This window comes from Phalacrocorax carbo, chromosome 1 (assembly GCF_963921805.1).
Source record: "Phalacrocorax carbo chromosome 1, bPhaCar2.1, whole genome shotgun sequence".
In the NCBI taxonomy this organism is placed as follows: domain Eukaryota; kingdom Metazoa; phylum Chordata; class Aves; order Suliformes; family Phalacrocoracidae; genus Phalacrocorax; species Phalacrocorax carbo.
This window is the reverse complement of record NC_087513.1, coordinates 17,775,208-17,800,357: the sequence shown is the minus strand read 5'-3', so window position 1 is coordinate 17,800,357 and position 25,150 is coordinate 17,775,208. Positions and strand designations below refer to the sequence as shown.

The 25,150-nt window shown below is 39.4% G+C and overlaps 1 protein-coding gene across 1 annotated transcript in view; it reads right to left on the bottom strand.

The window, feature by feature from the left end:
* Positions 1 to 25,150, bottom strand: part of GRAMD4 (GRAM domain containing 4) — an 83,091-nt gene that overhangs the window by 5,110 nt on the left and 52,831 nt on the right. The window contains exons 5-17 of the mRNA XM_064445505.1: positions 19,110 to 19,171; positions 17,013 to 17,145; positions 16,514 to 16,539; positions 13,487 to 13,578; positions 11,822 to 11,913; positions 10,782 to 10,830; positions 9,839 to 9,910; positions 8,441 to 8,484; positions 8,228 to 8,337; positions 6,787 to 6,941; positions 3,248 to 3,395; positions 2,703 to 2,796; positions 1,582 to 1,666 (exon numbers count right to left, since the gene is read on the bottom strand). Coding sequence (XP_064301575.1) covers positions 1,582 to 1,666; positions 2,703 to 2,796; positions 3,248 to 3,395; positions 6,787 to 6,941; positions 8,228 to 8,337; positions 8,441 to 8,484; positions 9,839 to 9,910; positions 10,782 to 10,830; positions 11,822 to 11,913; positions 13,487 to 13,578; positions 16,514 to 16,539; positions 17,013 to 17,145; positions 19,110 to 19,171 — 1,162 coding nt within the window. The remainder of the gene's footprint in view (positions 1 to 1,581; positions 1,667 to 2,702; positions 2,797 to 3,247; positions 3,396 to 6,786; positions 6,942 to 8,227; positions 8,338 to 8,440; positions 8,485 to 9,838; positions 9,911 to 10,781; positions 10,831 to 11,821; positions 11,914 to 13,486; positions 13,579 to 16,513; positions 16,540 to 17,012; positions 17,146 to 19,109; positions 19,172 to 25,150) is intronic.

The following is a 25,150-nucleotide window of genomic DNA, read 5'->3' as shown; positions in this document are numbered from 1 at the left end:
CCCAACACAGCTAACAGACCTCTGCTGCAAACAAGAAGAGGCCGGATGCTGTTCTCTGACCCTGGAGTCAATAGGCTGAGCATCACTCAGAGCAAGAACCTGCCTCTCCTCTCCTTCCCACACACCGTGGCACCCACCCTGCCTGCTGGAACCAGATCCGGTCCCAGACTGAGCACCCCGGTACCACGCAGTGCGTGGGAGCTGGCCCAGCCACGCTGCCAGGGACCACAGCAGCAGCTGGATGGTGGAGGCAGGCAGTACATCCCAGCCCCACGTCTATATATGTACATGAGACCGTGCCTGGGAACATCACCTAGAGGTTTCCCTCGAAGTACCATTCACCCACTGTTCAAAGGAGCAGCAAGCAGACCAGAAAAAGTTTCTTTTTCAAAATTAAATAGACAAACAAGGTATGTATAGATTGTTGGGTGTGTTTGGTTTTGTTTTGTTTTAAAGAAAGGCTGTAATGCTAAGAAGGAATACAGTTGGCTGAACAGGGAAATACACCTAAGGGGGAAGAGACCCCGAGTCTGGCCTGTGTTCCCCACCCTGAAATAAAACTAGGTGCAGCACATTTTTATGCTTGGCTGCACGATCCCTGTCTCACCTTCACTGAAAAACTACACAGATGCAAAAAGACCTTTAAGGCAGTAAAGACGTACTAAACAATGAGCCAGCATTACTTTAAGTACGATGTTTAAAATCCATCAATATAAATTATTAATTCCAAAGGGAATGTTCAAGTTGAGCATAAGTTGTCTGTTTTACAGACATATGATATAAAGAGAAGGAATTCATTTGACAATTTGGAGGTACTTAAGCAGCAGGCACCGGGCTGAGGTATTTCTTTGCACAGCATGATTTAATCTGTGGCACTCACGGCCACAGGATGTAGTAGAAAGCAGGGGTGTCTATGTTTAAGACTAGGACAAATTCAAAGACAGTAACAAGAAGTGACGTTAACTGCCATATAGAGTGATGCAAGGCACCTATAAAGCCATTGGTGACCGCAGGCTGGTAAATCTCGACCAGAGGAAGGATCACATTTGCCATGCTTCCAACCATCCACTTCTTGCCTCTGTTAGTCATGGGAACCCAATATAGATGATGAAACTACAGACCGATCCAGTCTAGCTATTCTAATGATTTACCTTTCTCCACTGACAATAATCCCTCTTCCCTCCAACACACCTACATTTAAGACTGTGCATCTACCGATATCAACACCCAAACTGAAGTTAGTATTACACAATCCCTGCTAACAATAAATCTTCTTAAAGCCTACACAGATCTAGTCAATGCAGGAGTTAAAAAACAACACAACTTTAAAATTAAAGTAATTCAGAAGTGTAAAGGTTTAGTAAACTACTTTGTGTTTATGCTCATAGTGAGCTTGCTTGTGGTGAGTCCAAATGGCTCAACAAGCAGTTCTGGGAAATATTCTTGATCAAAGAACTACACTTTACCTATTAAAAATTATCAATGGATGCTTTTTTCAGAATAACATAAGCAGAAAAGCAAAACATGACTAGCTGAACAGAAAACCAGCTTTCCCCAATTTGCAACACAAAACAGACATACCTTCTGAATATCTGTTATATCCGTTAGCTTTATAACTTTATTTCTTTTAGATGAGCCGGATTTGGAGCTTTCAAAGCACAAGTAACTGAAGACAAGGAAAGAAAATTCTTATTTTGATACAGTACTGTAAAACAAAGCTTTCAATATCCCCTCTGCCACTTCTGAAGTATCAAATCTCACAGGTTAAAATCAGCTTCAAAAAAAGGAACGAGGCACACAATATGCAATTCAGTTATGGCTTCTAATTTAGAGCAAATATTTATAAATTATAGCAACTGGCTAATGTGTCTGAAAGCCCAGAACTTACGGTACATACACACTAAAGAATCCTGCATTTATATTACTGCACTGAATGGTTAATCCTGACAAGCATTTTAAAGACACAGGAAGCAGGTATGTCCTTAAACAGTTGAAATGCCAAATTTAAAAAGCTTAAAAAGAAGATTAATGGAAAACACTGCAGTAGTTTCATGTTATTGTGATGCAGACAAAAACTCAGATTTCTAAACACTGGAGAGTGGTCTCCATCAGTAGGTGACGCTGCATACAGATGAGCTTTACTTCCATTCATTACACTGCAAAGGAATTTCAGTGCAAGACCCAAACAGTAGTGACGATAGTTATGCAGCCCTGGAAGGCTGGGGGTAAGTAAGAGTTTAAACAAATAAAAATCAAGTACTAGTTTTGAAATCAAGGCTTGAATTTCTATCTTCTTTTTGGTGCACATCGTTTCAAGGAAGCCACACATTCAATTTGCTTTAAAAAAAAGAAATTAAGCGTATTTGCCAAATAGCCATTGATCACAATTCTCAAAATATACTTTTAGGTTTATTTATTAGTATATATATAGATAGTATGTTATCCACATCAAGCTACTAACAACTGACTACATAGAGCTACTCTCCATTTCTATGCAAGCCTTTCAAAGGCAAAATCATGTCTGTTAAGCATTACCGCACCCCACACTTAGCTCTCCCTCTCCTATAGTGCTTTCCTGAGGTCTTAAACCACCATGACAAGGCATTTTTGTTTCAAAATATTGTTGAAGAATTACTTTTAGATGCAATTTTTTTGCCTGTTGCGTTTCCCTCCTAAGAAACGTGTGGAGTGCAATGACTCACTTTTCTGTGACATAAAGAACTCCGTTTCTGATGTAGTCTGTAGGCATCTTCCTGTCTCTGTTAATCAAGCAACAGCGCCAGCCATTTTCACACACTGAAAAAGTCGTAACAAGAAATCTTACTTTAAGAGACGGGCATTACCCCCAACAGTTTCTTTATAAAACAGCAGAACACACTGAAAATTAAACTTCAGGTGCCTAAAACTAGAAGTGTTTACAAAGAAAAGCCTAGGTAAGGTGTTTTTAGACATCATAACATCTGTTTTATCACTGGTTTAAAAAACAAAGGGAATAATTGTGCGAGTGGTTTTTAACTTGACTACTTCATTTGCATTACCACAAAAGGCATGCCAGGCTGTGCATTCTTTCAAAGAACTGTAAGGATGAGGAATGAAAGAAACTGTCTCCATTCATCCTAATTTAAAGCAAGTCTTTTTAAATCACAAGTTTATACCAGTACATTGCACAGAAAGGGAATTCAACTTTAAACTGTCCTTGGCTTTTTAGAAAACACTCTACTAATGTAGCCTTCCTGTTGCATAATACCTGCCAAAGGACGCTCATTTTCCGACAGGTTAAAAACTTCATGGAAATTCCCCCTCTTGGTCATATGAAAACGACTTGTGTCTTCGTCTTTGCTTATTCCGGTTGGGGCGCTTGAGCCCACATAACTTCTGGATGCTGCTGTTTGAAGCTGCAGAAATATAACAGGATTCCAAAATTTGAACAGCAACCTTTAAGCTGTGCTCTTAAAAATAACTTGGCTAACTATTCTTCCTAAAACAAACAAACAAATCTGCAATGCAGCAATTCTCATTAACTACTTCAATAAAGTTAGCTTTGGACTATTGCACTATACTATTGCAATAGCACAAAGCTCTAATGTGCTACCTGAAGATCACCTTTCAAAGTGCTGCCCTTTGATGGACGCCCTTCGCAGGGGTGAAAGCACATGGTGCTAGATGTACCTATCTTAAATTACCATTCTTCTACAGTAAAGGATCTATCTGATTAGATACAGCTAAGTCACTGCACACAACTCCAATTATTATACTAGTGGGACTAATAACAGTTAATATAATATCAATACTTGGCTTGTCTTCAAGAGACAGACCAAGCATAAAATATTATTGCACAAAGTAAGTTTAGAAAGAAAAAAGAGCAAACAAAGAAAAAGCCACACCAAACTGCGTCAGCTCATTAGGAACACATATTCTGAAATTGAAAGGAAGTTTTCCACACTAGGATCCATACCTTTTCATGCCCTGACAGCTAGCAGGAAAAGAAACAAACAACACAAATGTGACAGTGACAAAAGGGAAAAAAAAAGTGAAGTCTATTTAACAGTATAATACATAGAATAAAACATGAACTGCGTGAAGCTGCAAGATCTTGCTCGCAAACCAAGAGACTACTCACAATGAATGCAATGTAAAAAAGAAGAGTTATCGGTGGTTAGAGGACACCAGTTCAATTTATTCAGGTTGCGTTAAAGCCACTGATCTTTCCTTTGCTTTAAAGATGCACTGAATTTTGAGAGAGTTGACATGTGAAATAAAATCAGAGTGGTGGTCAGCATCCTTGGGGGAGGAGGGGGGAAAGCAGCACTGAGTTCTCAAAACCAAAGTACCTGAGTAAAATCTACTTTTAAATAGGGCTACTGAACCACTGGAGGCTGCCCTAGCAAACAAGCCTTGCTTCTAGGACAGCAGGCAGTTTCTTCTGGAAAGCTTGCTTGCATTTGCTTTTTCATCTTGGTGGGGCACCACACTATTCCAAAGGCTGGCTTTTGTCATTGAAGCATTAACAGCTCCATTCTCAGTCCCACCATACACATGCAGTTAAACAACTGGCAAACTGACAACATGCAAGCTCAGGACTAAGCCCTTCTGTAAAGGCCCGATGCTGTGGAAGGCCAACCAGCCTCTGCTGCTTTTTTTTTTTTGCACGTAAGTTGGCAACACTTGACACTTTGCAGGATTTAGTGCTAACAAAAGAAATCCAAAGCACATGAAAAAATGCGCACTGCAATCGCTGACTAGAAACCAGACTGACAAAACAGGCATGACAGAGGGTATTTACCATCCAGCTTTTGGGGTAACTGTAATACAACGATGCCTCGAGGGAAAAGAATAAAGAAAGTTGACACAGAAAGCAAATGGTTGATGATAACTGTGCTCTTGCTTCAGTTACTGCCCCTCTGCTGTGCCCTTAGCAATGATCGAGCCCCTGGAACCAAGGAAAATACCAGCTTCTCCAGCAATTTGTGTGCAACTAAAGATCAGATGAATTTTTGGAAGGCTTTCTTGGACAAGTTATTTGGCTCCTTATACAAGTAACCAGGTGAAGCTCCATGGCCCCAAACGTACAAAAGGTCAGGGCAAGAGGCCCAATGCTTTTTGCGCTAGAATGAGGATTATTCCTGCTCTCTGCTATGCTGCTTTCTACTTACCCATTATATAAAGAGATTTTAAAAAGTTGTTTAGACTTCAGTATGACATCATGAAAAACATATTTGGTTTTTGCCTTTTTGTACAAAAATCTATATATTATACTACAAGGTTCCCATAAATCTCTCAAGGGATAGGAAAGTTTGTCTAAAATTATTGACACCAAGTTAATGTTTTCAAAGACGTTTGGAAGCAGATGATGCCCTCCTTCCTGCACATCCTTTCCAGGGAGACAAGCCAAGCCCATCAAGTCAGACAAAGCAGTTCTAAAGCCCTGGTCTACTTGCCAAAACTTAAGCTGTAAGGAAAAGCCAGAAGGGATAATTACTCTCTAAGGTTATGGATTCAAGTTCAGCAATTCAGAGCCTTTCCACCTCTAAGGCAGATTAGAGAGACCGAGCAAGAAGCTGCTACAACCACCACAGTATGTGAACAATAACCTGTAAGCTCAAGAGGCACAGAAACTTTAAGCCCATCTTCTGCAAGTAAGAGAAATACAGTCTACAGATGGCTCCGTCCAAGCGCTCATTCACCTCTCTCATCCTTGGAAAACAGAGACACTTTCTGTCAGAGACTGTCTTCCTCTTCTACCTCCTCCTGAAATACTCACATTATGCTGCAGTTATTTTACCACAAACTGCTCCATCTCCCTCTGAACCCTGTGTTGTCGTCTTTTTCTTCTTCACAGGTTAACAACCGAGGGTTCGTGTGTTTGTCCCTTTTGCTCTCCAGTTGTGTACCCAGGCTGAATTATTGCTAAGTGCTGCACATTTTAGTCAGGGAGCTTATGACAGTAGTCAGATACCCCATGAATGCAAATAAATGTTGTGATAAGAAGCACTAAGCAAATGCTAAAACATGATTAGACTTAAGTTTTATTACAATTTTTTTTTTTTTAAATAAACATTGACAAATTCAGGGGTATGGAAAAGCATGAGTTGCTTTTCAGTTATCATGTCAGGGCCCAAAATAATTTTCAGAGATGCACAAAACACAGCACTTAAATCTTGAACTATGAGATTTTAACAACAACAACAAAAAATACTGCTGGAGTACCAACGTGGTAAAAAAGTCATTTATCACCACTATGCTAAAAGGTCATCTAACACAAATAACCATAAGACATAATGCCTAAATCTGTAAACTACTTTATTACCTCTATTAATGCTTAGCCCATTAGTAAGCTGTATATTATATTTGAGCCTTTTTTTTTAAACTGGCTGTTCTTCAATCTATGCAAGCAGATGCATTTCCACTAAAAGAGAATGTCTGAGAACAGAGAAAGGGAATACAAAAAGACTAAGTTTTGACAATAAAATCACACAGAATGTATGCTACAGAAATTGATATGAATACGGATGATGTTATTTTTGTGTTTAGCTTCATACAATTTCTAAGATATCCATATACATGTTTATATATACATCTTGATAATAGATTCCTTTCATACAAGAAACAGAATCCATATAAAAACTCTGTGGATCTTGAAAATAATAAAAAAAAGAACACTGACTGTTAGGATTTAATTAATCTTCCCTTCAATGTGCTCTAGTCACTGCGGAAAAGGAGAAGGGAGAAAGGGATCCGATTTTCAGACGTTGGGAACAGAGGGACAAAAAGATTTATTAGCCTTACCCGTCTCGACACTGTAGCATTAGACCTTTCTTTGAGCTGAGGATCTGTCGGGAGACTAGTCCAGATGATATAAGGAGTATCATACTTAGCTCTTAGTCTGGGGCATCGTTTGAAGATAAAATCAATAAGGAAAAACTTAATTCCAGCATAGAGTCCTGAAAAAAAAGGTCACTTTCATATGCATGTTCAAGGGGCTTTAAGAACATCACTATTTTGATCATGTTTTAACAAGTTCATGAATGAAACCAAATTCTGTAAGTATCTTCAGTCACAGTGCTAAACCATTCTCTTGGTTTTAATATTTTGATTCCTCTTCCAAAGGCAGGAAATTATTTTTCTTTTCTTCCCCTGCCCACGTTCCTTCCTCCCCACCCCCAGTTCTTTTAAACTGCTTATGTAGCTTCTTATTATGCAGAATAACATTAAAATAATTCAAACAAACATTCCTTATTACCAGAAGCATTCTGAAAACATGATGTACTTCAAAAGCAGAAAGCACATGAGAGCATTAAATTGTGCAGCTCCCTGCAAGAATTTAAATGGCAACAGAGGGCTCTCATGTACTACATTGAACTATCTTCCAGTCAAGTACTTCCTCTTATCTTATACAAGATATTTTCTAGCACTCTGCCAGATCGAAAAAGGCTTGGAATACTCCCTCAAAACTTTACTGAATGCAATTCAGATCTCCTTCTAAGAGTCAGAGTAAAAAAATACTGTCTCACACATCTAATTCAATTGCCACTTCAAGCAAACCTATGTTTATATTCAAGCTAACACAGTTTGAAGTTCAGTGCCGCTAAAAGTTACTCATTTGATCATATCATTACTTTAACAAAAAAAAAAAAAAAGAGAATTCTTGGTTCACAGGACGTGGCTTCATATCTTAAAGAAAAGACAGCCTCATGCTGTAACAAGAACCCTCTTCTCCTAATTCCTTTTTTCCCAATTCCCAGTTGAGAGTTCAAGTATCTGCAACTTCACCCACAGTAATCTGTTCATTTTGTCCAGCTTATCCTCCAAGTTTTACAAGTAATCCCACTAACCCTTTAATTTTTTTCCAACCCTGTCACCCTTGTGCCTTCTATATAGTCCAACATATTCCATTTGCAATAATGTATTAGCAAAAAAAATCCCCAAATACAGAACTTCCCGGAAGCCTTACAGCTGACAGTCTGAAGACCTCTTAAGAGCTCAAACTTCCTCTCTTCAAGGAGTGAATGCATTATCCAGTCTTTCTTATTATATTATATATTTAGCGATGGTTTTTGAAATGCACATGACAAACTATGCCAAGCATATGAAAATACTTTAACACACTGCATTATGTATTAATACAGTGTTTTCTTTCCTAAGCTATAGAATTCTCCTTCTGAAGATCACGTTAAGTTTTAACACATTAAGCCTAGACTCTAACAGTTCAATTATTTATTGCATTTACCCATTGCAAGCCCAATAATCCTGTATGGCAAAAAGCAGGATGCAATAAAAGCTGCCCATAGAGTAATGTAGAGCTTCTGTGTTATTTCTGGCTGGACCCACATGAACAAGCTGAAAACAAAAAAAGAAGTAAAATTTTCTTAGTAGCATTCCAGACACTGATCAAATCTTGTTTTAAAAGGAGGGGGGAGAAGGCTTATGTCAGATAACTTACTTTTTAATTTTTTCCAGTATGTCTGCCATCTTGCCAAAAAGGTTCTGTTAAGAAGCAAGAGAATTAAAACCAAGTCCTGCATTATTTTGGGTTTTTTTGGTCCGCATAACAGAAACCATCAGAGTGGTCTTACTCTGTTGGTAATAAGCAATTCCCAGAAGTGGTGGGGTTTTTAAATTCATTTTTAGCCATTTATGTACTTCACAACTGAGTAAATACAGAACAGAATAGCAACACTCAATGACTTCCATCTCATTTAACACTTTGTTCTGTAATTCATGATTGTTAGAAGTGAAGCAGCTATATGACCCCACTGTCATGACTGAAAAGTGTTTACATCACTGCAAAAAATTTTAATTTAAGCTGTCAGTCTAAAAGCTAAGAGCTTCTGTCAGTAGGTAACAAAATGGGAATTTTCTTTGCTCATTTTGAGCACTGAAATTTCAGGAAATGGTGACTGAGTTCACCAACTGTTGGACTGTTAGATTCTTTGGAAACACACCACTATAGGTAGGTATTTATAATACACCCTTGGAGTTACTAGATTCCACATAATTCCAACAATTGTTGATGCAAACTGACTTCTGCTCAGGACTAAGAGAGTTATTCAGCTGTCTTCTCTGACCAATCCCTACTGTCACAGCACCTGTAAATTTCACCTTCCCAATAAATATCCAAAGGTGTTCATATAAACATATGCACCACCACCAGAAGGAAAGATAAGAGCGTACATAGTTGGCAAGAAAAAGGTAAGCTACTTTAGCAGCGGCACGTTGTTAGATGCGGCACAAGGCTGCACTTCAGCTGCATGGTGGAGTCACTCAGCTGCTAGGGTAGCTGGCCAAACTGATGGAGCTGGGAGAAAACCTTCCTTCATCCTCTTCCACACAAGCAGCAGATTTCAGGGCTGGGGCAGGGGTGGTGGTGGTGTTTAAAACAGGCTATTTCAGAGATGCTGTACAAACTGTTCAATTAACATAGCTAAACAGACAGCCTTCAGCTAAATCTTGAAGGAACAGGGTCTCCTGCATCCGTTTTGTGACTAGCAGATTTGGGATGTGGGTCCACACTCTAGTACATTGGTAAGATTCATCACCTGATCTACATTATCAGAAGCTTATGTGGGGAAAAGCTGTCATAAGCTGCTTCTGTTCCCCTCCAGACCTCACTCAGAGCTGTGACTGGAGAACTGGAGAACTGAAGCACTGTGCCATTTCAGAAGCTCCAGGAATCTTACAGAGAACTTTATTGCTCACAGATAAAGGTCCCTTATGCAAGAAAAATATTGCTTGAGTGTCTGTTTTCACACACTGCATAACAACATCCTTTGACCACCTGGACTATGAACCAACTTGTTTCTAAGGAAGCAGCCAGAGAGGTCTGAGAGCAGCACAGTACCTGCGCCTTCTGAGCCACATCTAGAACAAGCTGAAACTTTTCAGACACAGTCAGGTCCTCTTTTGGGGGTTCCTTGGGCAAGAAAGAGACAATCCATTAATTTTCAGCTCAGCTGAAACCGGTATTTTACCAAGCTCATCAAGACAAGGTGAGCCCTCAACATTCTTGGCAATAGTCCTCTCACTTTAAACAGTCTCTAAATTTACCAAGTTCCTCCCTTGTTTCAGATCTATTGTTTGTGTCTTTCATTGCTTGTTATCTTTAGTTCTCATTGCTTTTCCTCCGTGGTATATGCAAACATACTAGTATTAGGCTGTGAAAGACACAGTAAGTCTTTGGAGCAGCATGGTTACAATGATTTTCAGTCTACGACCACATGGTTAAACTGACCTATTTCTGGTCTAGCACAGAAATGCCATTTTTGTTAGAAGTTTTATATCTAGAACTTTTAAACGTATTTATTTAAATAGATTATTGGCCTTTTAAGAATAACAAAATTATCTGGGAAGCAAGGCCTCACTAAGTCTTAGTGAAAGGTCTGAAATTCAAAGAGCTCCATCTTAAATTAACACTTAAAATCCTTCCTGGTTAAGAAGGTTATGCAAACATTTACTTCAGAATGTTATAAAGAAAACAGAACGCAAAGTTTCTTCAAGATCCCATAGGATCTAACTTGTCCCAAGCTGGCATATTAACATTGATTCCAGAAATGTGATTCAAGTTTGGAATATTTTAGGGTAAAACACCCAAACCTAGAAGTGCTGTTAAGTGAAGATTTTCTTATTATAGAATTTAAAGTTGCAAGAGAAAGAAAAAAGTTGTAGCATCTTTATTCGCACCTCACTCTTCCTTCCTTTCACAACTACCCACATAAACGCAGAGGAATGTTTTAAAGGTGCAACTTTTAATGTAGGCATACAGGTCAAACCTATCAAAGACCTACCATGGGTTCAGAAACTTCAGGCACAATGCTCCACTGTATTCTCCAACCCCTAGAAGTTACGGAAATAGTTAAAGAGAGCAAGTACTTCTTCTTCACCTGCCAACATGGATTATTTGTAAGAAGTTAAAAAGTAGTTTTCTGCAATAAACACTATGGCTTAAAAAAAAACAACCATGAAAATCCCCAAATTAACGAAGAACTCACAACATAACAAAAGCACAAGTTGCCAACCATAGACAGCTTTAAAGGTATATATATTTAAAAAAAAATATTAGCTAGGGAGATACTACACAGAATCACTGCTTGTGGGTTTTACAACAAAAGTGAACTGTGTGCATAGAATAAATAATTAGCATTTTTTTCTTGTTTTTTTTCATGTGAACAAAATTACATCAACTAATTCAGAAGTTTATTTGCTACCAGCAACTTTCAAAGAATAGTGTCAAACAGTAAGTATCAATGAATAAGTCAGAAAATTATTTTAAAATATGCACAGTAAGGACCTTTCCACTTTTTTAAAGGGGAAAAACACCATCAGCCTAAAATAGCATTTTAAAAAGATCCTCTCAGTACAGAAAATGTACAGAAGTCTTAATTTTTAATAGAAACTGAAATTAAAAATGGAAGATACTTTGGATAAAGTATGCCAAGAGCTACTGAAAAAGGCAAAACTGCAATTTTAGGCCTAGGTGAAAATTCTCTCCAGAGAAAAGCAGCAGGCTTCAATATTTAAAGTGAGGTTCTCCAACTACTCTGAATGCTGCAGATTTTTTTTTTAGAATTTTAACATGCTGAGGGATTTGTCTGAGAACATGCAGCATAATTTATGGTCACCTAAGTCACAGGATATGAAGATAATTCCTTAGAAGAGTAAGAAGTTACAGAAATTGAGCAATAAAATTAAGGATATTAGAGTCTGAATTTCACTTTATTAGACTTAACTCACAAAGTTAGAAAAAGTTTACAACTCAATGCAAGAATAACAAAACATCTTTCAAGCAAAGGATTACAAGAGAATAATCTATTATTTAAGTAAATACCTGGCTATGAGGTAATTTAGGGACAACCTCAAAATTGCTAAAAATAAGAACATAGGAATGGCCCAGCCATGCCATACAGCATTCATGTAAATCTGCAGATTAAGAAGAAAAAAAAAGAAAAAAAAAAAAAGAGAGATGTGGATTATAAACTGGGGTACAGTGAGTTGAATGAAATATCGTTTCCCACTGTACTATTGGGTTCAGAATCATGCAATTCAGATCACAAAAATTAATAAGTTTTAGCCATACCACAACTGACAACAGCGCTGCATTCGTGAATGTAAAGTCAAACCTAAGAATGAACCAAATCTCCAGAGATGACACTTAACTAGCTCTCAGCTGCTTGAGAGATACTATTGAGTATTTCCAACACTGCAGTTACATGAAGGAGTAGTAAAAAGTAAACCCCAAAGTCTGTGAATCTGCTCTGTGACCATGATATGGTCTAACCTCACCTAGGGCAGTTGAAGCAATAGTATATAGTAGAAGAGTTATAACAATTGGCCCCATACAGGGCAACAGGATAAACTCTCCCTCAATTATTTCAGGTCAATATTTTTACCAAGCCTAAAAAGGTTGCAGAACAAGAGGTTTTAGTTTACCTAACAAGCACAAACATGAAGTGCTCCAAGAGGTATTCTGTCCCTTTCCCAGCTTTGGAAAATACAGAGACTATAGCCTCCCTGAGGAGATACATTAGGCTTTTTACTGATAACCCCAAAAATGAAGCATTGCTCTGGCTCCGAGGTCCCAGAGCTTTCTGAACAACAGCTGAAGTTCCTTTTTTCAGCTTTTATCTGAAGAATGGGTTTGTCGGGAGAGGCGAGAGAAAAATTGGTAGGTTAGGGGAAGGGATAAAGGGCACTGGGAGGGGAAAGTCTCCACCTCAATATTCCTTCAGCTGTGCCATGCAAAGTAGCATTAAATAGGGCTCTATAACTTACAGCTGGGATCATTTAATAAAAAGGGGTGTGACATTTTCACCAAACAGGTTCATTCAGGTGTAACTACCGGTAACAGTTTCCTTCGATATCGAAGTATTTCATATACACCATGACCAAAGCAATTTAAAATCATTTAATTAACAATTAGAAGGTAAACAAGTCAAAACTCCACTGAATAGTTATGTCACTTCGTGGTATGCAAACCTCCTTACATAGCATGGGAATGCTTGAATTTAGCTCACAGACCAGATGTTTGCACATTAAATGATACTCAGAACAAGGCACTTTTGTCTCTCATCAGTAAGTATGATCCTAACAAATGGCAAAGAGCTCTGACGATGAACAATAGCTCCTTACCAAATATAGCCGCTACCGGTATTTCAGCCCTAGACAAGAAGAGATTTTGCAGAGGCTGAACTAACCATCCAATTACAGGACTGGGAGACAGGAAACAAGAAATGACAGAACAATGCCCAGATTGCTATAAGTTATTTTAACAGTAACAAAAGTACACTACAATAAACCCAGAATACACAATTTAAATGGCTTTGAAATATAATTGAAGTGACAGCTACTGGTATTTTGTGTTAAATGAAATTACACTATTTGATTTGACTTAAACATAGCACAACCCCTACTCAGATATGGCAGTTTCAATGAATTTCAGTAAATAATACATTTTAAAAATTCTTACTGCTCCTGGAGGAATAGGATAACTTACAATAAAGGCAATAGCAGAAGTGTAGATAGAATACCAGTCTGATAAGGCAGAAAGATTCTTCACAAAATTAGTAACAGGTTTGGCACCTCTCTCTAAAGAGAAACAGAGAGAAAACACAACCGTTAGAATTAGCTGGCAGTGATTAAGTAACTTGTAAATGACAAACCACCAAATTAGAAAATTAACAGGAATATTCAAGACATGTAATAATAAAAAGGCTTATCCAAATTAAGAAAAATGAGACCCATCAATGTAACTGAACAATTAGCTATGGAATGCATTTTCAAAAACTAGTGTTATTCAAGACAAAGGTTATGTCTAAGCTTTTAAGTAGAAATTAAAAAAAAAAAGCAAGCCCAAAACCAAACCCTCAATATCCTTTCCAAGGGTACCCTGGATGCTGATAGTCTGTTCTGAGCCCTGTTCGTACTACCCTGAAGGCTGCTGCACAGGTCAGTTCATCCCCCTGTAAAACAAGGTTAATCAGCCTGACTGGATTCCAAGCCACGAAGGAACAACATGCTGCTCCTTGACCAAGCTGGCTTAAAACCAGGCTAGATCTCTCTTGGCTACGTTTCTGCAGGAGTCTATCCACTGATAGTATTTTGCTGCTTACTATTCCTAAGCCAAGAGACACAGGACCCACAGGACCTTCCTGCCTGAAGGTTGTTGTCTCCCACCTCTGCAGACCTTTGCTCTCACTGTCACTGCACGGAAGACAAACCTGGGCTGGGAGAGGTGTCACTCCCACACACAGATGCCCAGAGCCAACCAGGGACAGCAAGAGGAGCTCTTCCTCAGCTCCCTCAAAAAAAACCCCAAACAAAACCCAAAACAAAACAAACCACTTGTTCTTTACCCTTCCTATTCCTCTAAGCTATTTTACCACTTGGGCAAACTATCTAGGGAACACCAAAAAAAAAGGATAGGGCTGCTGGAAAAAGACCTTTGCTTTCTCTGCTTGCAGTGGTTTTGCCTTCCCTGCTGAGAAAACTGAAGACTCTGCTTGCACGAGGGACCCCAGGAGTATGCACCTTCACTTGCAGTACAGCTCACAACTTTGAAAGCTTTTCTCAAGACAGCCTGTGACTTGCTGTCTTTGTTTGGCTTGAAATTCATCTATACTTGATACATTCCCTATGGGAAGTAATTAAACAACCAGGACTAGATTTCCTTGAGCATAAGTGGCACAAACAAAGCAGCAGATGAGGTAAGTGGAAGGGCATGCATGGAGGAGGTCATGGACTCAAGTGCTGCTCCACCATCCTACATCAAACCTGCAGGGAAGGTCAACAACTGGAAAATGCTGGTGACAACAGGCATCTTGAGAGCAACCAAGGGTCTCAGGAGCTCCAGGTGGTTGTCAGGTACCCCTGGACACAGAAATCTAGATTTTGTGGCTCACCTAGTAGAAGTTAAGAACCACTCAAAGCTTAAGCTTAATACTGCTTTTTTTCTTAAAGCTATTCTGAAGTCAAAGCACGTCTACCACAGAGAACAAATGAAACTGGAAGGAATACCAGTATTAGAATAAGAACAGAACTGACCTTACATGGAGATTACAGACCCTTATTCTAACTTCAGCTTCCCCCTACAATAAGTTAACAATTTGTAGCACAAATCAGCCTTTTTTTTCAGGCTAGCAATTCTTTGCTGCACAGAACTTTTGGAGAGGTTAACTACTCTGTTTAACCTGCCACCTTGCATCCTCTACCTTCCAAAATAATTCCTCAGCTATTCAAGAGAAAGAAATGTAAGACACACTCAGGGTATGCATTGTCCAACCCCTCCTCCTTTGAAAATATAAGCTAATATCTAGCAAGCAAACTACAAGCAGCTCAGGCATAAATGTATGAACATTATTACTTTTGCCATTGGACAAATACTCTGTTCTCGTTCAATACATAGAATCATAGAATCATTAAGGTTGGAAAAGGCCTCTAGGATGATCCAGTCCAACCATTTACCCAACGCTACCATGTCTCCTAAACCATGCCCTGAAGTGCTGCATCTTTTAAATACCTCCAGGGATGGCAACTCTACCTCCTCTCTGGGCAGCTTGTTCCAACGCCTGACCACTCTTTCAGTGAAGTAATATTTCCTAATATCCAATCTAAACCTCCCCTAGTGCAGCTTGAGGCCATTTCCTCTCGTTCTATCACTCTTTACTTGTGAAAAGAGACCGACCCCCCACCTTGCTACAGCCTCCTTTCAGGTAGTTGTAGAGAGTGATAAGGTCTCCCCTCAGCCTCCTTTTCTCCAGACTAAACAACCCCAGCTCCCTCAGCTGCTCCTCATAAGGCTTGTTCTCCAGACCCTTCACCAGCTTCGCTGCCCTTCTCTGGACACGCTCCATCACTTCAATGTCCTTGTGGTGAGGGGCCCAAAACTGAACACAATATTCAAGGTGCGGCCTCACCAGTGCTGAGTACAGGGGCACGATCACTGCCTTACTCCTGCTGGCCACACTGTCCCTGACACAAGCCAGGATGCCATTGGTCGTCTTGGCCACCCGGGCACACTGCTGGCTCATGTTCAGGCGGCTGTCGACCAGCACCCCTGGGTCCTTCTCCACCGGGCAGCTCTCCAGCCACTCTTCCCCAAGCCTGCAGCGTTGCATGGGGTTGTTGTGACCCAAGTGCAGGACCCGGCACTTGGCCTTGTTAAACCTCATACAATTGGCCTCAGCCTGTCCAGGTCCCTCTGTAGAGCCTTCCTACCCTCAGACATACCAACACTCCCACCCAACTTGGTGTTGTCTGTTTAAAATGTTTACACATTTTAATTAAAATTACATTTTTTTAGTTCAGAGATACCCTATGTAATTCAAGACTAAAGGCAAGCTTCTACCACTGATCCTCTAAGTTACTTTGCACTCCAAATACTAATTCAGGATTTCAGAATCATTTCTGCTTATGAACTGGCAGAACTATTTCAAAACACTATTTTAAAATGCAGCAATCCTCCCAATAGGGTTAATAAGAACTATTTTTACTTCCAGAAAATAAAACACTGCTAAGTACTTACTTAATCTTCTCATATTTTCAGTCAACCTGAAAAATAATGGATAAAAGCAACTTGTTAAATAGGCAAGTAGCACACATTTGAGTACATTTGGTCCCTGAAATACTGCTTACAGTTATAAATTAGATGTTTGTGTACAAAGTTTCATTCTTGCCTGTTATGAAATGTGTTCCCAGTAGCTAATATAGCCTACCTTGCATTAGACCAAAAATTCAAATGTAAGCTCTCCAGCCTAAGACCTCGACCACAGTTTTTGAGAGGCCTATAATGGAACCTGGTAAATAATATAACTCTTATTCTACCTCAGACAGCAGATAAACTTCAAATTTCATGTTTGGCCAAAGCATTCATAGACCTTTTGAGATGGTTCTGTACTTCCAGTTTTATTACTCATTACGCAAACATTCCTCAAACATGTAAAAGGTTGTAAAAAAATAAGAGAGGAAAAGAAAGCAACTTGTAAAGAAGCCAACAATTCTGCACAGTCATGTTAGAGATTTACCTTCTAGCACTAAGCGGCTCTTCTGTTTCCACTGTATTCTCTTCTGGCTGAAATCTGAAGTCCTCAACATACTCCCCAAATTTGTCACAAAACCACTTCTGGAGTCTCGAACAGACTGTATGACTACGCTTATCTATAAAAAAGAAGCACTAAGTATCAGGATAATACTAGAGATGTCTTCATACAAAGCCTGCCCCTTTTCCCACACACCATGCTTCACTGGGAAGCAGACTTTGTACAGCTTTCCTGTCCTTTGCCAACACTCTTATCAGAAACTCACTATGCAATTTACTTCTGCTTTTGCACAGAAACCCTGACTGCATTAAGCTGGTAAAATAAGACTAAAGGTTACACCTGCTTTGCTCTAAGTATGGCACATGGAAGCATCTTATTACCAGAAGTACAGAGATTACTTAAACATCCTAAGAAATGACAATTTTTAGCAAACACTGTAAAAACATTTTCTGGTTAAGAGGTTCCTGTAAACAAAACACTGACGTAGATCTCGGCACTCCTATTGTGCTGAAGGGTCACCACAAGAAAAGCAAGTGTAAAGCAAAACACTCCTGAGCAGAGAGCAGGACAACCACCTGCAGCCACATGAATTTGACAAGAAAGGGAGGTGGAAACTTAAGCAAAATTCTACGAGAAACATTTTTACTACAACTTTCCAACCATTTATAGGCTGCAAAGATTGTGTGTGTGTGTAGATTATATATAACTTGCGCTTTCTTTTTTCTGAAGCCAGGCTACAGAAAATATGCTGTACATGCCACTTTCTATATATAGAATATATCATATAGTCATAACACTGCCTGGAAAGTCTTATATGGCAAAGTAAGGAAGCAATGCACACTTTCTGTAAGTCAGTTTCAGTGGAAAAATATAAGTATATGGGTATATGGAAATAATGTAAGGGTAAAGGCCTTAAGACAGCACAGGTGAGAACAAAACAATCACCTTTTGCTTTACCTGTAACTCAAAAAATCACTGTCTAGAAGCAATAGGCTGACTGTTCTTTGGAAAGGTAGTCAACACAGCAATGTCACAAAGAGGACACCGGTCATAACTATTCCAGGACTAAACTTAGTACAGAACTCCATAAAATTAAGATATGATTAGACAGAGGCATGAAAGATTAATCAGCCAACTACAACAGCCAAAATGGTCCTTTTAAGCATGTGAAAAAAAGCAAGTGGTGCCCAGAAAATTGAATCAAACTATTTATTAATTAATGGCAGTGATACCTAGAAAAACAAGGAATTTAAGGGCAGTTTACATCTGAGACAACACTTATATTTGAAAATAAAAAAATATCAGGTTGCTTCCTACATGCTAATACTTCTGATAGCACTGAGAAAGAAATTTGAGAGTACAAGACAGAAAAAAATGGCAGTGGCAGGTTGTAGGTCATGGAACAGAAAGTACTGAGATTATGGGAATGGAGGAGGCGCAACTTCAAATTTAACTTGCAGATTTAGAAGCCTAAGTGGTTGTCTCGATCAAGAGGCATGGGGAGGAAAGCTTAAGTGTACTGAAAGGTTGAGAATCTGCCTGTTGCCTTAGTTCTTTCAGAAATCACTACATTATTGAATTCATAATAAGCAGCAGCTTGAGAATTGTAGACGACAGTGGAGGCGTCCAAAAAAAATTAGTAGCTTAAGCTTATCCCTTCTCCAGAATGTCTTTTCTTTTAAAAAACGGAAGTAATAGAGTTAACGGCATAAAAGATCCTTTACAGTTAAGAACAAATAGAACATCTTTTCTATGTATTACACCTGTTTTCTTGTAAATCAAGGATCATCAATGCATGCAAGAATGGTGAAGTCAGGCAACAGATTTCATTACATTCCTAAAGGCTTTAAAATACAAAATAAATTCCTTGCTCACGTATGCACAGTCAACTACAAAAACTAAATGCAGAATCACGTACAGAGGTAGTAAGCTGCTCAAATGGTCTTTCTTATTTGGCTGCTTTAGAAGCCTGCTAAAGAATCAGCAAGTTTTTCAGCAAGGTTTGATCTTCCAAAGATCAGGTGAGAGGGTTAAATAAATCTGACTAAATCAAACTCCTAGTAGAGATCTGACCAAGATTACCTGTTCCGTTGGCTTGTGTCTGTGGCTTTGCAGGTTGCTGAGCTGCAGGCACCTCTTCCGTCCTACAAAGAAAATGGAAACAATATGAAATGCTACAGATGATTAAAATTTTCCCATTTAGGTAAATGGAGCACTGGAACCTCCATGTTTTCCATAGCTGAGATAATACAACCACGACAAGAGAAAAATCACACTTATGCCCTCTTGCAGGATTCAAAATATTCATTGCACGTTGCACTGAGGATCCAGAGAAATACCATCCACTGGAAGAAGTGTGGTTTAGTCATTTCCTGTCACCAACAGCTCAATTTCATCTTACAACTAAATAATTTAGCATCAAATCTGTTGCACTACTTATGCCTTTGTGTTGTATATTCATTGCAATGTCTGCCAGGAAAACACTTCAGAGCCCCGACTTTTCCCACAGTAATAAAGCCCTGACTTTTCCCACAGTAATAAATGAAAAGGGATTCCGTATCACAAGTTGATAACCACAATACTAGAACAAAACCAGTTTAATGCATGAACCTTGAATTTTGCCATTGTTCCTAGAGTCAAACACCACTTATCTTCACAATAAGAGGAAGAGGTGTCACGAATTATTTAAAATGTTATGTTGTAAGCTCTTGAAATGCACAGATACCAACCAATTTTAAAAAGATATTTTAAAAAACTTGCAAAATTTAAATAATGGCCTGAAAAACTGAAACAAAAAATGTTCTAAAAATATATGGCAAGTAGCAGGCATCATTGGTCTCATCTTTCAAAACAAGTCAAGGATAATATTCTCATCTATTAAAAGAGAACAGATTTTGGAAAACACAAATGCTTTTGCCATTCTGCACATGTGCAAGGCTTCAAATTACATTTGTACTCTCCCCAGCCTCCAACTGCCAACCTGTCTTGAGAACACTTCAGGCTTCAGTCCAGAAGTCTTCAGCCATCCATGTAGATATCCTACAGAAATATTCCTCTAATGAAGCAGCAGCTTTGACAACATAACACCAGCCACAGCAAGCTTTACTTGACAGGGGGTTGTATGATTGAAAAGATTACTGCTTGAAACAAAAACTTGTTGGTCGTGTGATTTCATTATTACTCATTTATAAGATAATCTAAGTGTTTTCAAATGTCCCCCTCATCTTTTGCTCCTCAGAAAGGGAGCCAAGTGGGATGCTGGTCAGCAAATGCAGAGTGGGAAGAGGGATCCCACTGTACTGGGCAGATTGCAGCAATATAGATGGATATATAGTCCTCTCTCTTGATGTTCCTCTAGAAAGTACATTAGGGAAAGATCTCGCCGTACTGTCTGCACACAGAAAAGGCCATTACAAATTTGTGCAGTCAGAACAAGTATGACAGAGAAACTACAGAACTAATTACCTCCCTTCCTTCCTAAGCACTCCCCATAGTTAATGAGCTTTCCACATCCTGGTTCATTTCTAAAAGGAACATTTAGAAATAATTTACTGATTTAAAATTATAACTGGACATCTATTAGTGTACAGTAGCTGAAATCAACAGTTTCTGCTGTCAACGCCACTTGTTTTCACACCTCTTCGTGACTCTTCCACATGACTTCTGCATTTGCAGCAACTCTTCTTTTCAAAAGCCACCTGAAATTCCACCAGTTTATTTTTTCTAGCTAAACTTTATCTTTCATTTCTATGCTATTTTTCCTCAGTTTCTATACAAACTGTGGGTTCCCCGCCTAAAACCACCTCCTCTCCTTACTCTTTCACCCCCACCTTTGAATCTCCTCCATTTCCAGCTCTGTCTCTCTAAAGACAGACAGTAATTAGTGTGATCAAATTTGCACAAACTATTATATAGCAATGTCTTGTTTTCGTCTATCAGCACATCAGACAGTTATACCATACAGGTGAACATTTTCATCCTCAATCTATGACTACCACTGTGTTTCATTGAAGCTGAAGACACATTTTGGAAGAAAGGATGTAGTCATTCACAAGCAGGTTACACAGGCAGGAGCCAGTTACTCAACCTGCTCCAGTCATGTGAAGGCACTGCAGGGGATGTCACACCTGAACAGCTCCAGTGACAGAGGTAAGATGGGGTCCCACCACTGCCAACCATCACAGCCTTCAGGCTGGGTCTTCCTTGATGGGATATATTTTCAGAAGCAACACAGTGTCATTACACACTGTGTTTCTCGGGGGGGGGTGGGGTGGGGGGTGTGGAAATTCCAAAAAAATCTCATGAAGAGGCAGCTCTGGATAGCAGCCTCGCTCCACATGACGGTTTGGCTTTGGCCCTTCTTGGTGCTTTTCTGTTTCATTTTATTCTGGCAATGTTTTACTTGCCATCTGCCTCTTACTCCTTCCCTGTGAATAACCTGACCTTTACGAATCATCAGGTTAATGACAGATCATTACTGCACCTGTGAACCAGGTTATAATTAGCCACTTCAGATAGATTTGGGCCAGGAAGCTCAGAATTCATTGTTTAGGCTTGCACACCCATTGGGAAGCTCAATCCTAAAACCAGGTCATTTTGAACCAGCCAGTACATCAAGACCACTGACAGAGGGGAGGAATTATATTTCCTACAGCTTCTGAACCACTCTTCATGCCAGAGACCAGTTAAAAGGCTGGAAAACATAAATGGTCCCCAGAACAACGCAAAAGACTGTGTTTCTATGTGGGCTTCCTTACTGAAGCCTGCATCAAAGAAAACAAGCTGCATGAATTCCTCTGGAACCACGCTTTCCACCCAGAAAAAAGGCTGTGATTTGCAATGCCAACAGATCCCCAATCTGAGGCTAGGTCATGTTTATGCAACTAGAGTTTGCACCCATTTAAAAGCACAGGCTGATCAAAAAAGATAAAGGCAGCAACAGCCAATGGAGAAGACAAACACAAATGTGCCAATTTTTTTTTTTAAATATATACCGAACCCAGGTAAGCATGACTGTTAGAGCTGTTCGTGACTAGCAGACATGTAGCATTCAAAAATGACCAGCACACGCTGATGCAGGGTCCACTCGATGCTGCCCCACAGAACAGAGCCAAAGGATTATTTTTGTAGCTGCAAGTACGACACAAAAGTTAAGGGAGCCTTGGAACTCAAGGCCATTTACCTTAACTAAACATTTTGGTTTTGTGCATCTTTGGCCTTGAACACAGTTGCGAGTTGTGTGTGAATCAACAGGCTCTCCCTAACCACTATGTGAAGACGGGACTCACTGCACACAACAGGTCCAGTTGCTGCCAGGATGTTCTCAGACATATTAAAAGCAATTTTCCTATAGGCTGACTCTGAGTACTGAGTTCACAAGCAACCCATCATCATTCTTTTGACAGCTGTTGTAGAAGCCAGTCAAAACTCTTACATCTTTCTTACTGCCCAAAGCAACATGAATGTGTATGCGCTTCCATCAAAAGCACCTTACAACCTCAGAAATGCAAAAATAAGCATAAAGGAGGTATTTTCACAGCCTAGTTTAAAGACTAATGATTCAAGTATACTTGGCTTCTGTCACAAAACTGAATTAAAACATATTCACATTTTGCATCTCCTTCCCATTAAAATAAACCAAATATTTCAGAAGGCTTTGTCCTCACCAGATACTCCCACATTTTACATACACGGCTAGTGTCCTAAACTGGTAGTTTCAGAAACAAAAGAAAAGGTTTCAGAAGAAATATCATCAACTGAAAGTTGTACAAGATCTACATGTTCACTGGCAGAAAAAAAATATTAAAATAAACTCTTGACAGGAGATACTTTAAAAGCAGCAGCCTGTCACCAAAGCTACTAAGTTAAAAATAAGGGCATGCATGAAGTTCAGCCAACTGGGTAGACCAGCAATCACGTATGCATGTCAGCAATCCCAGCACAGCACAGCAGCCAGGCGAGAAGTTTTTGACCCAGGTCTCAGGTTCTTGCTACCTGTGTGGAGTCCCAGCCTGACAGGGGTCCTTCCAGAAGGGAACACTTCCAGCCTCCAGAGCAATCTCAAGCTGAGACATCTTCAACCATCAAATTCAGCCATTCTCAAAATGTGTGGAAGACAATGTCATTTAACAAGAGGCCAGGAAGAGTTAACCAAGATAAGTGGTACAGAAGGAACAGTAGCTTATGCAGAAATATTGTCTATTTTCTCCTCTTAAAAATAGCTCACAATGATACTAATAAAAAGGTTTGCATAAGTCACAGCTTGTTGGTAGGTGTTGTTGCAAAACTTTTTGTTAATTTTTTTTCTTTTCTGTGTGATGGAACTAGCTCACAATTTGTAAAATAAGGCAGCAACAGCCCACAATTTACACTAAACAAGCATTGCTCACACACACGATTCCAAATTATTTATGCATTGTTCCACTTGCAAAATGTCATAAGCTTCAGCTGTTGTACCAAATGTAGGGCTGTCCCAAGGTGTGTCTGCGGAAAACTTAAGCTGAGGCCACCATGTTTCTGAACACTCAATACATACAGACAATGAACATGATGACCAGCGAAACCACTAAATATCCTCTTCTCCCTCTCCCACTCCTCCCTCCTCCCTGTGAACTATTCAATGAAAGAAGCCCGTGTTCCTTACTAAAAAAAAAAAAAAAAACCCAATAAAAAACACCTAGATTGTTAGCTCTTTGTTTTCGCCTTGCTGAACACTTTGCAGCATGTATTTATATAGCTACATGTATTGATCTACTTCAAATACTTTCAAATGCTGTAGCTATTAAAATAACTTCTTCCTTCTTACACCACAGCATCATTTGGTTTTCATTAGTAGTTCACTTCTGTAAGCAAAAAGAAGAGTACATACAAACATGTTTATATGCATATCTATTTAAAGGTCATATTAAAATTAGCTAACTGAGAAGCAAGGCAAATTTGGTGATGTTGACATAAGCAGAGATGACTTTCTGCAGTAACTTTGCTTAATAAAATTAAGTTTCCATCAGGCATAAATTTGGTCTATTATGTGTTTGATTGCATCAGCCAACACTTTGCCTGTAGTCCTAATCAAAGTATTTTAAAATGCCTGCAGTGAAGTGCAAAAAGATAAAAAGCAGTGAAAAAGAATTTCACTCAATGGGGCACAAGTTAAGGAAAAACCACAGGCAACTTCATTTTTCTTTTTCTGGGTAGAAACTGGGAAAGTCTTCAAGTCTTTTTTTGTTGTCATCTTACATACACCTGACTGCCCCAAAAAGGTTGGAAGCAAGACTAGTTAGAAAAAGACTTGGATAAAGTGGATAATTGCCTGAATGTAATCCTCAAGTGCAATACCCAAGCTAAAAGGGCTAGTGTAATCCTTAGGATATCTAAATGGGAATACAGTGTTGAAGCAGACAGGTCATGCTATCTTAATTTAGCAATGGCACGCCTGCTAGAGATTTGCTGTTGTCCACAATCCAATAAGACACAGCTGTTGACACTAATATTGATAAACTAAGACCTTCAAACTCTTTTTTTCTGTAAAACACACTACTTATAAGTTGCAGTGGGCCACATCAGACCCTGGGCCATCCTCATGACTCTCAAATAGGGCAGGATGATGGGTAACCTTCCTGCAGAGAAAGGCGTCTCCTCATCCTTCTCCAGGACTCCCAGCAATGATTGGATCAGTCTCCCCCTTCATTTGCACATGACATAGAACCCAGGCATACCTGCTCTTAGAAGAAATCCTAAAGGCCTACACCACCATTAATGGTACAAACCTGTACCATGCTCAAAGATAAGCACATGGAATTGCATCTCAATGACTTTTCAAGGCAGCAAGTCAGAGACAGAAGGTATCCTGAAGCATCAGCTTTATCTACCAACAGCAGAAAACAATACTCATTGCTTTGTGCTACTGTTATGGAGCTAACATACTTCTCAGCATGGGGACGTGTCCAAAAGCGTCCTCTTCCACTGTCCCCAGTAGACCACTCAACCAGACAACATCAGTCAAGACACAAAATGGAAGTTACATGTGCATACAGCCAGGCCAACCAGCATAAGCAATAACAATACACTCCCACTTCCCAGGTACAAGCAACTGTAAAACATCACCAAAAATTAGCCCCGATCAG